Below are 17,194 nucleotides of genomic sequence, written 5' to 3' on the forward strand. Positions count from 1 at the left end.
TGTTATGTGAACAAACTGTTCCTCTTTTGTCCACATAGTGGCAATAGAGGACCAACTCCCTCTCTCACTACAGTATGTAACACAAAGCCAAGACAGCAGAACTGAAAAACCTCAACTTAAAGCACTGGCATAATAATCCTGATGTATGGATATACAGTATTAATAAGAGGGGAAATCAATCTAAATATGGTTGTGCAAGTGATTCAAAATGGCATCTAGCTATCTGAGGCCTGTACTACGAATGTTGTATTAGAAGATCCAGGATCTGTCCCTTGATCTGGTTTGTCTAAACCAGATCAGCTCGATTGTAGTTAACTTGTACTACGAACGTCGATTGCCACTCGTTAACTTGAACCAGGTTTTTCTAATCAAGCTGACAGCGCGTGCACATGAAAATGCCCGTGCACTGGAGCTCGTGCCCGCAAAAGAGGCGTGGTTTTTCACAACTGCCAATCAGAGTGCAATATGGACTGCTCCTACTCCGACAGCGCCAGACACGCCTATTTCCTCATTGAATGAAACCGCAAATACAAATCTGCGTTGGATATTATTCTGTTCCCGAATGACTGTCTAAAGTGACCACTTTTATCCACACCAGTAATTTATTTGAAGAGCGGTTTCGTAGGCTATCTACAGCTCTCTATCTACAGTCTTTTGTGGAAGCAATGTGTAATCTATCTCAGTCCAAAATCCGTATGTAGCTGTAGACCATTTAGGCTCAATGAATAATAATGATCCGTGTCTGTACTTTGTTCAGTATATTGTATTTCAATTTGTAACCGTCAAATAAAATAAAATAAAATAAAATCGATGTGTTTAGTCGCACTGATTGAATAATTCCTATAGGCTAATCAATAAAAAAAAGAATGATAATAAAATAAAAATAAATGCTTCTGAACTGAATCGACACGGTACGTGCGGGCATAGATTTAATTTATAAAAAATAGTCTATTTTGTGGTCACATATTGTCAGCAGAGTCGCATATCTCCATATTTCATATAATGATGCTGGAAATATGAAGTTCAATCGAATCATACAGGCCAAAAGCAACAGAGTTGCAGCTGCAAAATGCAGGAGTAGCCTAGATATGAATCATCTTAATATGGGATCGCCTGTGTGCAGGTGATCCCATATTAAATTGCTTAGATGTAGTAGGCTGTATGACCATTTCAATTCCAACACAACGTCAGTCTCAGCTCCGTTGCGCACACGGCACCGTGCGCTTTGGAGACGTTTATGTAACCTTTTTATGCCGGTTTAGTGATATGTCTCCACTCACTATTCAGCTGCAATCGATCAGCGGGGTCAAACAACGTATCTAGGCTACTTGAGAGCACAAAAATGAATATATAAAAACATATTCCAAAGTGGTAAGTAGGGCTTAATTAAAATGTAGCCTGCAACAAGTGCAAGGCTTTAGTCCTTGGTTAATTCAACATTACAATTCGTGCTCCTTCCTCGTCCAGAAAGGGGTTGGCCATTTTTCCAAACTGCTGATTTGATTGGTTCGTGGGCGGTGTATTTAAGGTCTAATCTTATCCTTGCAACTTAACCTGCTGCGGACCAGGTTAAGTGTGAAGCATAAGTTGCTATGGAAATATATGTCGGTAAGAAGTTAACTTGCTTTGTAGTACGGCCAAACCAGGTTTAAACCTGAAGTTACCTCGCTAAACCACTAATCTTGCTTTGTAGTACAGGCCCCTGGTCTCTCTCTCTATCTCCTCTGAACATGCCTTTCTGTCTCTCTCACCAGACGGGATCCATATAGGCTACGTACGTAGCTCTATCGGGACGGCATGGCACTAATACTGCAGGGTTGGAGGATAATTCCCAGTACAAAATGAAGACTTGGCACTGGATGAAAGTGCCTTCGCCTCGCATTGCCAACTGGTGTTGATTTTGTAATTCAGCTCATGTTTCTCTCATGTACGTGTATTGGACTAAATTGTGCGGGATTGATGCAGAGTAGGGTTGAAAGATAATTGACAACAAAAACGAATTGCGACTAGTTGACAGAATATTGCAATTGCGATTTAAACTGTGATGATTATACACTCAATGGATTCATATCATCACAAGCAGAAATTTGAATGACATCCAACAACAACAACAACAACAACAACAACAAGATCAATAACAAGAACAACAACATGATCAATAACATGATCAATAACAACAACAACAAGCACACATTCATGTCCCGGTCAGTAAAGCATTGTGGCTTTGAACAATTAAATGGGCACAATGCAATTTTCAGAATAAAAACTAAATGTCAAGGTATTGTTTATTGACATTATGACCACGATCAATCACATCGACAAAGGTTAAAAACACACACACACACACACACACACACACACACACACACACACACACACACACACACACACACACACACACACACACACACACACACACACACACACACACACACACACACACACACACACACACACACACACACACACACACACACACACACACACACACACACACACACACACACACACACACACACACACACACACACACACACACACACACACACACACACACACACACACACACACACACACACACACACACACACACTTGGTTCCCAGTCAGTCAATAAGGGAATAAGTCATATATAATGGTCCTGGGGCAGTGAGTCACAGTCATCATTATGGGTTTGACCAATCAAAGGGCCACAATGTAATTTTGAGAGGTCCAGGTCATATTGTCCATATTGTCATATGGTCATATATATTATGGGTCCATAATGGCATCGAGTTAATGGAAGAGCAATCAATCAATAGATAACTTGGCACTCAAGATGACATATTTTACTTTGACACATCAGTAAGTTGGGTAAGCAGAATGTAACTAAGGACATAATTTGCCTATACTCTTATTTAATGAAAAGTACAATATGTTTTCAGCAATTTAGAAGTGTCAATTTTAAATAGTGGATATCACATTTTAGAATGAAACATTTGAACTTAATTTAAATGCCAAGGTCTGGCATGCAAATTTCCAATATCTAGAACTATGCACCTGATAAAAGGTCTAGCAATGAATACTTAAAGCGAACAGATTGATTATTGCTTAATTCTGTCAACAAACAAGTTTAATTATAGGAATGGAGTTGGACTCTTCTTCAAAATTATAATCATAGAAGGAAAACCCTCCATTTATTGCTGCATCCATACTTTTGTTAAACATGTCTGATCTAGGAAATCTTTTGGGCAAACTAACTTTACACATGCCGCTCATTTAGAGCAATGCCTGCAGCATGTTCATCATAATCTGGCTGACTTTGTGTCTGGGGATAATTTGATCTTCTGTGTGGTTGTAAGCCCCAGAATGACAGAACCTTGTTTATCAATGCAAACACAGACTTTTGCAATGAGAAGTTAGAAAGAAATTGAAATAATTACACAGGTCAATGTCTCTGCTGTGATGGAATGGAGATGATATTTGTGGATGCAGGCTACTGTACGTACATGTATGCACACGAGTGCTTATAAGCAACAAAATCAGCCGTTGTTCTCCACATATGGATTATGTCTCACAATATTGGCATGACAGTCTCATTGACAATCTTGTATTTTTTTAAAAATATATTACAGTACCTGATATGCCAAAGTCGAAGAGGGCCAAGTTAACGGTCATGAGCTCAGGAGGCTTTAACTTTCTCTTGCGTCTGATGGTCATGTAAATGACATAGCCATTTCCTGTTGCCGACATAATTCCTGAGGGGAGAGAAAGAGAGAGAGATAGAAACACACACACACACACACACACACACACACACACACACACACACACACACACACACACACTCACATAGAGAGAGCGACAGACAGACAGACAGACAGACAGACAGACAGACAGACAGAGAGAGAGGATTGAACAAACTATTTGCACTTTTCCTTACTATAGGAATTCGTTTTTAAGCAGTGCAACGACTCTATTGGGGGGGGGGGGCTACGGTTGTATGGGCTGTAGCTACAGTAGGTATAGGACGGGAGGGAGGTGGGCTAGGGAGGGGCGGGGCTAGGGATGAGGGGGCGTAGCCGAGGATAGGAAGATCGTAGAGATCACCATTTCTGTACAGGTGAACAACACATTTTTCCACAAAGCTTCTATTACATTTTCTCAGATGACTACGCCTAAACCTGCACTGCTTACAGTACTTTGACACCTGGATGTGATTTCCCCCCTCTATATAGACGGTTTTAACTTGACAACAAAAACATTCTAAATTGAACCCCCGCTCACTTCCTGTTGACATAAAAGAAAAAAAAACATTCAAGTGCAGGACTGACCATTCTGTGAAAACCGTCTATACAGCTGAGCAGCGAAAACAAAAGTAACGATGTCGAATGAATATTTCTGCAGTTTGCCGAATGCTGAGAAAAAGGAAGTGCTGTGGGGTTGCGCTCTGGTGAAAACCGTCTATATGTACAGTATATCAAGGGCATTTCATAAAGACATTGTTAACATGAGATAGGGTGTTTGCGCTCTTGCTACAAGTCCAAAGAAACACTCACATCAGGTGCGTAGGCCAAAAAATTGTCAAGAAGGAACCAGGAGAAGCTCGCACACTGATAGAAAAAATGGAATATCCACTCCAAAGGTTCACGGATGTAAAGACATTGTTAACATCAGATTTTGTTTGAGTGACTAAATGCATCACAACTGATTGGTTTCCCTTGAATAAACAGTCGCTAGAAACTTTCCAATCAAGTCCGTTTGCAGCATTTGAACTGACGCACCCGTTGGAAAGCCTCCACTGCAGGTTTGCTTCATTTAAATTGGAGGAGCTGCTGTTCATCCATCCATGAAAACAGATTAGTTGCAGTTGCAGCTGAGGTTGCTTGTACAGTATGCTGCACGTAACTGTTGGATTCATTTTGAATATATGGAGTCGTTTCTTCATCTTAAAATCTATAAAAATCTATTTCACAGTCGGTGTGACAGGGTGGTGAAACTGTCTAATCTGCAGATTTATTTATTTTTTAATTCATCCAGATTCCTCCCTTACTCTCAAATGCAAAAAAAAAACGTTTTCTCTGTTCTGTGACTCTGAGCGAGCTGCTATGGATGAAACATGACAAACAACCAAGCAGCAAATTCACAATGGCAGCAACATCCACAATTATCTCCAAGCACTGAAACATTGACCACAGATTTATTTATGTATTTAGTTTTTTGCATGAGGAAAATAAGATCATGCATAATACAGTGTATTGTGATTATTCATTTTGCTTTTTTTTTGGGGGGGGGGGGGGGGGGGCATGCAAACTCCCCAGGTTGGCGACGCACCCGACACCATGACATGATAAATACCCCCCTCCTGACAAAAGCACTGCTGAACTGCTCATTACTCACACCTGATAAGGCACCTACTGACTGTCCCTTTGCCATGACAACTAAATTGCTTTTCACGGCATTGTGGACTGTACAGTATGTAGGTGTCCTTTGTTAGTGTTAAAGGAACACTGATTGTCACAACAGTCTGTTCATAACACACAGCCACACACACACACACACACACACAGCCACACACACACACACACACACACACACACACACACACACACACACAGTCTGTTCATAACACACAGCCACACACACACACACACACAGCCACACACACACACACACACACACACACACACACACACAGTCTGTTCATAACACACAGCCACACACACACACACACACACACACAGCCACACACACACACACACACACACACACACAGCCACACACACACACACACACACAGCCACACACACACACACACACACACACACACACACAGTATGTTCATAACACACAGCCACACACACACACACACACAGCCACACACACACACAGCCACACACACACACACACACACACACACACACACACACACACACACACACACACACACACACACACACACACACACAGTATGTTCATAACACACAGCCACAAGAAAGTAATGGGATGGAACAGCAGCGAGAAGGGATTCCTTTGGTGCAGTGGTTCTCAAACTGAGGGGCGCGCAGAGCAGAGTAGGGCTGTCACTTTTTATTCAAAATTCGAATTTAACTTCGAATGTGGGGGAGGAGGGGCATGTTCGACTGTAATTTGCCATGTTCGAATTATTATTATTATTATTATTTTATTATTATTATTATTCTTTTATTTTTTTATTAACCAAATTAACCAACTGCTGCTTGCTGGTAATGTTAATCCCATGTCAGAAAAAGTCTCCAGATTTGTCGCGTTAGTCTCTTCTGAGAAAGATTGTCTCCAGGGTCTGAAAAGTTGTCTCGAGTTGGATGCAGCCAAGTTTGTGAGGCAGTGTTGTGACTCTGTGAGCGTCCAAGCTAACACAGCAGCGGAGAGGAGCTGACTGACTGGACCATGAGGACAGCTGAGGATTTTTTTTGTATATTCTTTTAATATTTTATATTATATTATATATATTTATACGATGTAACCGGCAGCCGCGGACTGCATAATCGGGCACGTCGGGCCGATGCCCGATGGCCTGGCCTGCAAAAAAAAAAATATATATATATATATATATATATACGGTATATATATATATATATATATATATATATATATATATATATATATATATATATATATATATATAGAGGCGGGCTGTTCTATCACACGGCCCACTACAAAGGTGTGTGTGATCACTCATTTTCATGAATGAACCTGATGAAGCATCTGCGAATGCGAAACGTGTTGTATCTGTGAGCTGTTGCAAATAAATGCCGTGAAAAGTTGGTGCAAGTCTGAGGAGTTTGTGCGGTCCGCTGGACTTTTAGTCTAGTGTTTGTTTATTTCTTATTCAATATATATATATATATATATATTCGAACATTTTGCGGGCAATTCGAAGTTCGTTCGAACTTTATTTTGGGAAAAAGTGACAGTCCTAGCGCAGAGGTACTGGGAAAAAATGTCTGCACTGTGGAAATTTTCAGCCCAATCCGACCTCGGGTCTGGGCGTGCATAAAAGATACACACGCACGCACACACAGACAGACAGACAACTTGATTATTATTTAGAACACGGCTCTCTTGAATACTCGATTCTGATTGGTCAATCAACAAGATTCACCGGTCATTATTTCTCGACAACCGACCGCTGCTCTGCCACACCTGGATTAATCAGTTGATAAGAGCTTTTTGTCAGCAAACACTACTAATTAGGCCAACCAGTTGCAGCTGTGGTGTCTTGTGTGCCAATTACGAATGAAACCGCTTTGTCGTTGAAAACGCTATTAAAAAATCTATTTGAATAATTATTTTTGTCAGATTATTGAATGATTTAGTTGTAGGCCGTGTTCTAAGCGGGATAATGTATATTGAGGCGGTGATTACTGGGAAATAATGACCTTCAGGTGAACGATTAAGCCCTCCGCTACGCGTCTGGCTCAACCATCACCTGTCGGTCATTATTTCCCCCGTAATCACCGCCTCAATATACATTATCCCTTACAGAGATGTTTGTTTGTTAACTGGCCCCTGGCCTCCTGTCATTTGGCGAAAGTGGCCCCCGGGCAAAATGATGTCTTGGACTATTTTCAATAATGTAGACTACTTAACAGCCAATGCCCAGTTCGTCATATCACAGTGCACGCCCCCTTTCTTTGAGGATGTATAACCCATTCATTGTTAGGCTCGCCCCCTTTCTCTGATGATGTCTCCTCACCCATTCACAGTTTACCACACATGTGGCAATAACCAATCAGCCCAAACTATTCCTCTCCAGCTGATCCCAATCACCTAATCAGCGTAGTATATCAGGGTCCATGTTTTACTCTGTTTGCTATGTGCTGTGTATGTGCCATGTCATTCTCAGTTGCTGATCATCATCGCTGAAGCAGTTGTTTTCGCCCCACCTCCTCCCCTGACCACCACCATCGGTCATGACTCCTGATTGAAGAATTCCCTATGGGGGGATTTCCTATCCTATTCTTCACTGACGACGCCCTCTCATCATCTCAGGAGAGCGTCATCATATCATGGAGTCATACGCCAAAATTAATTTGTTGTATCATTAAAGCTTGTTATACTTTCTACTAGTCTCTCATTATTGAAATACTATAAGTTGACTATCCCTGCGCTAGCGCAATATAAATGCAGCGTGAAGGTTTGTCAGATGGTCTCGTTTCTTTATGGTAATCATGCAAACATCTCAGTGTGTTAATGGTAATGATTTATTCATGCGTTTTCATGATTGTGGGGATGCCAGTGTCGTTAATAACAAGCTTGATCTCAACAATCACACCCTTATTCCTGACCTATCGCCTCTCTTTACAGCATGAGTGAATATGAATACAGAGTGAATATGACCAGATTAGGCCAATCAGTAGATTGTTGCACATGAACATTCAATTTAAAGCAATCAACCGGTTGTTAAAAACGTACTGGGGACTGCGATCCAAGGACACGATTCCAGATGCAGACCCTGCACTCTCCTCCACTATTATCCCTATTTTTCTCGGCATCACACTGTGCTTAAATGCACTCTCTTCCATGTATTGCTTATTATTTCATATTATACTGAAGCTTATTAGTTTTCCTGCTTCAACAACATCATTTCCCCACGGGGATCCTTAATCAAGTCATGCTGCTCTCCTCCACCAGTATGCAAATTAGAACTACACGTCAATCCAGACAGGATTAAAATGACCCCAGCACGCCAGCACTTTATTTCAGAAAGTAATAATTTAGCTCCTATAACTCATCAACGAACTGGCGTGCTCAACCCAACGTTTTAAATAAAGTCACTGGGTGCCGATCCAAAAATCTCAAAATAATTAAATCAAAAACAGCACTCACGGATGTCTAGAGTTCAAACTTTTAATGTGCACAGCAGTAGCATAACGGACGCGTTTCAGCCTCACATGCTTTCCTCAGCGTTCTTCCTATAACTCAACAAACATCTCCTTTGATGACGACTAATCCAGCCCAATATAACTGACTTCCAGTGTTTCCCAAACAATATTCATATTAGTGCAGACCACACAGGTCAACAAACAGCATACAGCGTTAAGTAAATGTTTCGCTTTGCATTCATTTTAGGTGCCGACTATTTTCAAAATATTCAAGTTTCAACGCTTCCCAAGCGCCGAAAGCACGTTAGTGAACTACAATGACCATAATTCATTGCACATACGTAAAAGTCCGATAATATTATAATGCCATGACAAACTTGAGATGCGCCTGGGAAACTGGGCTCGCTAAATGAAACGTGGCTTCACCCTCACAATCATAATCAAAGTGTCTGTCAGCGACATGATCCCTTGACACTGTGAGATCAATCAATCAATCAATCAATCAATCAATCAATCAATCAATCAATCAGTTTAATACATGTCCCAGAAGGGCACTTTGGTTCACATCAGACAGTAGTGGATAATTACAACATCATTACTAGTTTGAGATTAGTAATAACGGCACACTTCAGAATTGAGATACATTATTACTAGTTTTAAAGTAATAAAGGCGCACTTCAAGATGTTGATCCATTGGTCTGGTCTGTTCTGTCATCCTCAAGCTGGGCTCTCTCGTGCCCCCAAGCAGCCTGGACACACCATGTGGCTGCAAAGCACATAAGCTGCTGGTCGACAACACCAGCCGGCTCAAAGTTTTCAACTCTTTTAGACCCCAGAGTGAATTCTAGACCAGGCCCATAGCTTACTGCAGGGTTCCCCAAATACAATTCCGGCCCTGGAATTGCAAAAAAAATAAAAAAAATAAAATCACCTGAACGCAACATGCAAGATACCGGCTGAGTAAGTGTCCAAATGTTCATGTCATTCTGGCCAATACTCCACTTCTGTTATAACATTTCAGTCTGGAATATGGAATATCTTCCAATAATCTTTACAACTAAAAGGCTAAAAGTAATCTCATGTGTAAGAAATGACTGTTCTACATTGAGGAAGTTTGAAGTCAAAATTGAAATAATTAACTCGTTGGTTATTTTGGATTTATTTCGCTTCAAGACTGCATTTTTGTTCTTGTGTGACCCTCAACACAGGCTTTGAGAATCCCGGGCCACTTATTGATACTTGTGCTTAAATTAACCCACTCATATTCTGGTTTATTTCAAGAAAAACATTTTGGCTAGTGGAAATCCTAATTGGCTGGTAACTTTAAAATCTAGCAGCCATATTGGCAGGTGGTCAAAAAAGTTAATTTCAAGCCCTGCAGAGGGAGAGCAGGTGGTGACATAGGAGTGAGTGAGAAAAGGATCAAATATTGGTGTTTAAGACTGAATAATGACATCACAACTGTTAATTTAAAATGAGTTATTCCTCTCCGGCACCGTTCCGCCCCCCTGCCCTCAGTCCTCAGCAAGATGTGGCCCTTGGTGAAAAGTAATTGGATTATTTCTCTCATGCATTTTATTCCAATACAAATATCGGAATAAAAAATGTGTGGGGGTGAAAGTGAACTATAGGTTTCATTGTTTCAGTAGATCAGATGCGATAGCTCATTTTGATAACAAGGTATCCCAATGTATTTTTTTTAAGTGCTTACACTTAAAATTATGAAGGGATACACGATTAGGGCAAAGTGACAGAAACGAAGTTAAGCCTATTTGTTGCAGTGGAGAACTGTACAAACCCTCTAGTACCACCTGCACAGTGTAACTTGTCTCGAAGGTTAAAAGCATGAGGGGGAGGATAAAGATAACTATGATCTCAGAACCCTTGGAATTATTTATCACAAAGATACTTCTCCTGCAGTCCTTGGCAAGACAATAACGTTTATTTTATCTTTTTAATATCAGACGACTTCTATCCCCTCAGACTCAGAATAATAGACCCTTTTCACAGCTGCCATTTTGTGTCTAAAAGGCAGGGTAAACACAGGTGCACTCAACTTATTAATTAGTAGGGCCCTAGCACTGGAACACCTAAATGGACTGGAAGTTGAAAACCCGAATTAACGTTTTAGTAAACCTGTGTTTATCCTACCTTTGAGACACAAAATGGCTGCCGTGAAAGAGGTCTATTGGCTACAACTTCGACAAGCGAATAAAATTTCCACTGCTGCTACAGAAAATGTGAAATATAAAAGACACATAGAGCCGTTTTCCCCAAAAAGTATATATAAAAATGTATACTTACAAAAATAAAATAAAAAAAGTGCTTTTATCGTGCTAATAAAGTATCCAAAGAGAAACTGTTTTAGCACAAGAATCAAAACTCAAACCAAACCGGTAATAGATCGTCAAAGATGACTGCTACAAAAACGTAAAGGGAAGCACTGAATTTAACTTCATCTCAATGACTTCGTCCCATTTTTGGATCTATTCTGACACCGATCTAAAGGCAGGTTGACAGTGATCTAAAGACAGGTTGACAGCGATCTAAAGACAGGTTGACACCGATCTAAAGGCAGGTTGACAGTTATCTAAAGACAGGTTGACAGTGATCTAAAGACAGGTTGACAGTGATCTAAAGACAGGTTGACAGTGATCTAAAGACAGGTTGACAGCGATCTAAAGACAGGTTGACAGTGATCTAAAGACAGGTTGACAGTGATCTAAAGGCAGGTTGTAGCAGGTTGTAATAACAAAAGTTTATATTATATTATATTATATTATATTATATTATATTATATTATATTATATTATATTATATTATATTATAAGTTTTATTATAAGTGTCATTGTGACTTCCGATCGATCAACATCCACTTGCAGAAACAGGTCACATTGAGGCTGCATGTTGCAACCCCAGCGCCCAAGACCTTTTGACTCCAGCCTGATTGTGGCCACACTTGAATTCTCTTCCAGTGATGAGAGAGAGAGCAGAATAGATGCGGGTGAATGCATCCTCTCCCTGAGAAGCCACTCACCTATGACGCAGATGTAGACGGCTGCCACCACGTCAGCCTCTTTGGAGAGTCTGGAGGCGAACGGGTCGCCGCGGAGCAGGTAGTGGGGGACGTATGTGGTGGGGCGCGGCCACGTCTCGTTCTCCATCGCAGCCATCGCTGGGCAATGTGGGAGGCTTCCTGTGGGGCAGAGGGAGAGGTGAGACAGTGTGGCAGCTTATTGAAATAGGACAGGACGTATATATCTATAAATATATGTTATATATCTATACAGTACATGCATAGAATCTCTGCCGATTGCTGCTGCGACACTGAACTTTGAATTTCCCCTAGGCCTAGGCAATCAAAAACGTTCAATCTTATCTGATCTTATCTTAACACGCACACAGCCATCTATAAACAGATACAAATATGTACACATACACACAGGGGGGTAATATTATTTTACACACACACACACACACACACACACACACACACACACACACACACACACACACACACACACACACACACACACACACACACACACAGACTCTCTCTCTCTCTTTCTCTCTCTCTCTCTCTCTCTCTCTCATAAGTGCTTCTATTCTCATGAGGACCATCCATTGACTATATTCCCTATCCCATAACCCTAAGCTTAACCCTCACCACATGCCAACCCTTAACCTAATCGTAATTTAACCTTAATCCTAACACCAAGTCCGAGCGCTAAAACAGCCCCATGAAGAAGTGAGGAATGACCCAAATTTTACTTTGCAAAGGCTTAAAACTCAAATGGATTTTCACAAGGATAGAGGGACACACAGACAGTACACACACACACACACACACACACACACACACACACACACACACACACACACACACACACACACACACACACACACACACACACACACACACACACACACACACACACACACACTCATGCATTCACATCAAATCAGCCAATTAGACACAGGGTTGTTGACATGGGAATATGTCACTGCTGCAGCTCAGGGCAAGTTGATGCTGCAGCTCAGGACAAGTTGCTGCTGCAGCTCAGGACAAGTTGCTGCTGCAGCTCAGGACAAGTTGCTGCTGCAACTCAGGACAAGTTGTTGCTGCAGCTCAGGACAAGTTGCTGCTGCAGCTCAGGACAAGTTGCTGCTGCAACTCAGGACAAGTTGTTGCTGCAGCTCAGGGTAAGTTGCTGCTGCAGCTCAGGACAAGTTGCTGCTGCAACTCAGGACAAGTTGCTACTGCAGCTCAGGGTAAGTTGCTGCTGCAGCTCAGGACAAGTTGCTGCTGCAACTCAGGGCAAGTTGCTACTGCAGCTCAGGGTAAGTTGCGGCTGCAGCTCAGGACAAGTTGCTGCTGCAGCTCAGGACAAGTTGCTACTGCAACTCAGGACAAGTTGCTACTGCAGCTCAGTGCAAGTTGTTGCTGCAGCTCAGGACAAGTTGCTACTGCAGCTCAGGACAAGTTGTTGCTGCGGCTCAGGACAAGTTGCTGCTGCAGCTCAGGACAAGTTGCTACTGCAGCTCAGGACAAGTTGCTACTGCGGCTCAGGACAAGTTGCTGCTGCAGCTCAGGACAAGTTGGTACTGCAGCTCAGGACAAGTTGCTGCTGCAGCTCAGGGCAAGTTGCTGCTGCAGCTCAGGACAAGTTGCTACTGCGGCTCAGGACATGTTGCTACTGCGGCTCAGGACAAGTTGCTGCTGCAGCTCAGGACAAGTTGCTACTGCGGCTCAGGACAAGTTGCTACTGCAGCTCAGGGCAAGTTGCTACTGCAGCTCAGGACAAGTTGCTGCTGCAGCTCAGGACAAGTTGCTACTGCGGCTCAGGACAAGTTGCTGCTGCAGCTCAGGACAAGTTGCTGCTGCGGCTCAGGACAAGTTGCTACTGCGGCTCAGGACAAGTTGCTACTGCGGCTCAGGACAAGTTGCTGCTGCGGCTCAGGACAAGTTGCTACTGCGGCTCAGGACAAGTTGCTACTGCGGCTCAGGACAAGTTGCTGCTGCAGCTCAGGACAAGTTGCTACTGCGGCTCAGGACAAGTTGCTACTGCGGCTCAGTGCAAGTTGCTACTGCAGCTCAGGGCAAGTTGCTACTGCAGCTCAGGACAAGTTGCTACTGCAGCTCAGGACAAGTTGCTGCTACAGCTCAGGACAAGTTGCTGCTGCAGCTCAGGACAAGTTGTTGCTGCAGCTCAGGACAAGTTGCTACTGCGGTTCAGTGCAAGTTGCTACTGCAGCTCAGGACAAGTTGCTACTGCAGCTCAGGACAAGTTGCTACTGCAGCTCAGGACAAGTTGTTGCTGCAGCTCAGGGCAAGTTGCTGCTGCAGCTCAGGGCAAGTTGCTGCTGCAGCTCAGGGCAAGTTGCTGCTGCAGCTCAGGGCAAGTTGCTGCTGCAGCTCAGGACAAGTTGCTGCTGCAGCTCAGGACAAGTTGCTACTGCAGCTCAGGACAAGTTGCTACTGCAGCTCAGGACAAGTTGCTGCTGCAGCTCAGGATAAGTTGCTGCTGCAGCTCAGGACAAGTTGCTACTGCAGCTCAGGGCAAGTTGCTGCTGCAGCTCAGGACAAGTTGCTACTGCAGCTCAGGACAAGTTGCTACTGCAGCTCAGGATAAGTTGCTGCTGCAGCTCAGGACAAGTTGCTACTGCAGCTCAGGACAAGTTGCTGCTGCAGCTCAGAGCAAGTTGCTGCTGCAGCTCAGGACAAGTTGCTGCTGCAGCTCAGGACAAGTTGCTGCTGCAGCTCAGAGCAAGTTGCTGCTGCAGCTCAGGACAAGTTGCTGCTGCAGCTCAGGACAAGTTGCTGCTGCAGCTCAGGGCAAGTTGCTGCTGCAACTCAGGGCAAGTTGCTGCTGCAGCTCAGGGCAAGTTGCTGTTTAAAAACGACACTTATTCCATTATTCCAAGGCTGTGCAGGTAAAGGCTCACATTGGGCTGACTCACTGCCTGCCTCATATATTTCTCATCTTTCATATCTCTTATGAGCTCAAGCTCAGCCTGCAGAACTTTCATATCTCTTATGAGCTCAAGCTCAGCCTGCAGAACTTTCATATCTCTTATGAGCTCAAGCTCAGCCTGCAGAACTTTCATATCTCTTATGAGCCCAAGCTCAGCCTGCAGAACTTTCATATCTCTTATGAGCCCAAGCTCAGCCTGCAGAACTTTCATATCTCTTATGAGCTCAAGCTCAGCCTGCAGAACTTTCATATCTCTTATGAGCCCAAGCTCAGCCTGCAGAACTTTCATATCTCTTATGAGCCCAAGCTCAGCCTGCAGAACTTTCATATCTCTTATGAGCTCAAGCTCAGCCTGCAGAACTTTCATATCTCTTATGAGCTCAAGCTCAGCCTGCAGAACTTTCATATCTCTTATGAGCTCAAGCTCAGCCTGCAGAACTTTCATATCTCTTATGAGCTCAAGCTCAGCCTGCAGAACTTTCATATCTCTTATGAGCTCAAGCTCAGCCTGCAGAACTTTCATATCTCTTATGAGCTCAAGCTCAGCCTGCAGATCTTGTTGGTTGGTTGGTTCTTAATCTAGGATCAAAGCAAAAGGGGACAGAGCTCTTCAAGGCCCCTAGACTCTGGAATGACCTGTGTCTTCCTTTAAATCTTCATTTGTCATTAAATCCCTTTGTTCTTCAAATTGCTCCTCCTGGGGGAAGCAATTTGAATATGAATGCAACACAGACAGAAAAACATTATTATTTCTGGTTCCACAAAGAACCATTCAACAATCTTTCTTTATTCTAGCTGGATGGTTGATGATGTCATAAATATGGAAAATAACCAATAGTATATATTGTGCAATTGCAAATGAGGCTATACAAGGGCACATAAACAAAACCACAATCCTGGGCCGGTTGCACAAAGCACCTTAAACTAAGATTTTCCATGTTCCTTAGAGTCCGAGTTAAGGTGTCCTTAAAATAAAATTGGTTGCACAAAACACCCTTAAATCTTGTGTGTACGTTTTCCTTAAAATATTTAACCTTAAGGAGAAGATTTAAGGGTGTTTTGTGCAACCGTTTTTATTTTATGGACACCTTAAATCTTAACTTAAAGGGATACGACAACTTTTCGGGAGTTTCGCTCATTTGCCATATCGTCCATACATAACCAAGATACACACTGCCTTTACCGTCACTGTCCACACAGTGAGCTACAACCACTGGTTATGAGGACTTTTCATTGAAATATCCACTTACTACCAACCCCAAAAAACCCTGAATGCTGGAATGAAACATTGCATCCAGCCAAACTCACATCTATTGGTTTAGGACGATAGGGTTAGGACTGGCCTGTTAGTCAGTCAGTCTCTAACATCACAAACTCACATCTATTGGTTAGGACTGGCCTGTTAGTCAGTCAGTCTCTAACATCACAAACTCACATCTATTGGTTAGGACCATAGGGTTAGGACTGGCCTGTTAGTCAGTCAGTCTCTAACATCACAAACTCACATCTATTGGTTAGGACCATAGGGTTAGGACTGGCCTGTTAGTCAATCAGTCTCTAACATCACAAACTCACATCTATTGGTTAGGACTGGTCTGTTAGTCAGTCAGTCTCAAACATCACAAACTTACATCTATTGGTTAGGACCATAGGGTTAGGACTGGCCTGTTAGTCAGTCAGTCTCAAACATCACAAACTCACATCTATTGGTTAGGACCATAGGGTTAGGACTGGCCTGTTAGTCAGTCAGTCTCTAACATCACAAACTCACATCTATTGGTTAGGACTGGCCTGTTAGTCAATCAGTCTCTAACATCACAAACTCACATCTATTGGTTAGGACCATAGGGTTAGGACTGGCCTGTTAGTCAGTCAGTCTCTAACATCACAAACTCACATCTATTGGTTAGGACTGGTCTGTTAGTCGGTCAGTCTCTAACATCACAAACTTACATCTATTGGTTAGGACCATAGGGTTAGGACTGGCCTGTTAGTCAGTCAGTCTCTAACATCACAAACTCACATCTATTGGTTAGGACCATAGGGTTAGGACTGGCCTGTTAGTCAATCAGTCTCTAACATCACAAACTTACATCTATTGGTTAGGACTGGTCTGTTAGTCAGTCAGTCTCTAACATCACAAACTCGTCATATCTAACAGTGTATCTGAGGCTGGGTTTTTCGATTAACGATTATTCTGGATTTGCATGTGACGGAAACAACAAACATCCCCGAGCCAAAGAATAGCTAATAGCTATCATCTCTCTTGTGTCATGTCTTCTGTTTGATTTCACTGTGGTGGAAGGCAGAGAAGTGTTACAATTACACTAGAAACAGCTGGAATATATACAGGCCAGTTATCCCGGTAATTACAA

At 42.6% G+C, this 17,194-nt stretch overlaps 1 protein-coding gene across 1 annotated transcript in view; it reads right to left on the reverse strand.

The window, feature by feature from the left end:
• opn5 (opsin 5) overlaps positions 1 to 12,017 on the reverse strand; it is a gene marked incomplete at both ends in the record, with an annotated part of 22,839 nt that extends 10,822 nt beyond the window's left edge. The window contains 2 exons of the mRNA XM_083643074.1: positions 3,616 to 3,735; positions 11,882 to 12,017. Of these exons, the coding sequence (XP_083499200.1) occupies positions 3,616 to 3,735; positions 11,882 to 12,017 (256 nt within the window). The remainder of the gene's footprint in view (positions 1 to 3,615; positions 3,736 to 11,881) is intronic.
• Between the last annotated feature and the right edge of the window lie 5,177 nt (positions 12,018 to 17,194).

This window comes from Poromitra crassiceps (genome assembly GCF_964638095.1).
Source record: "Poromitra crassiceps genome assembly, chromosome: 9".
Lineage (NCBI taxonomy): Eukaryota > Metazoa > Chordata > Actinopteri > Beryciformes > Melamphaidae > Poromitra > Poromitra crassiceps.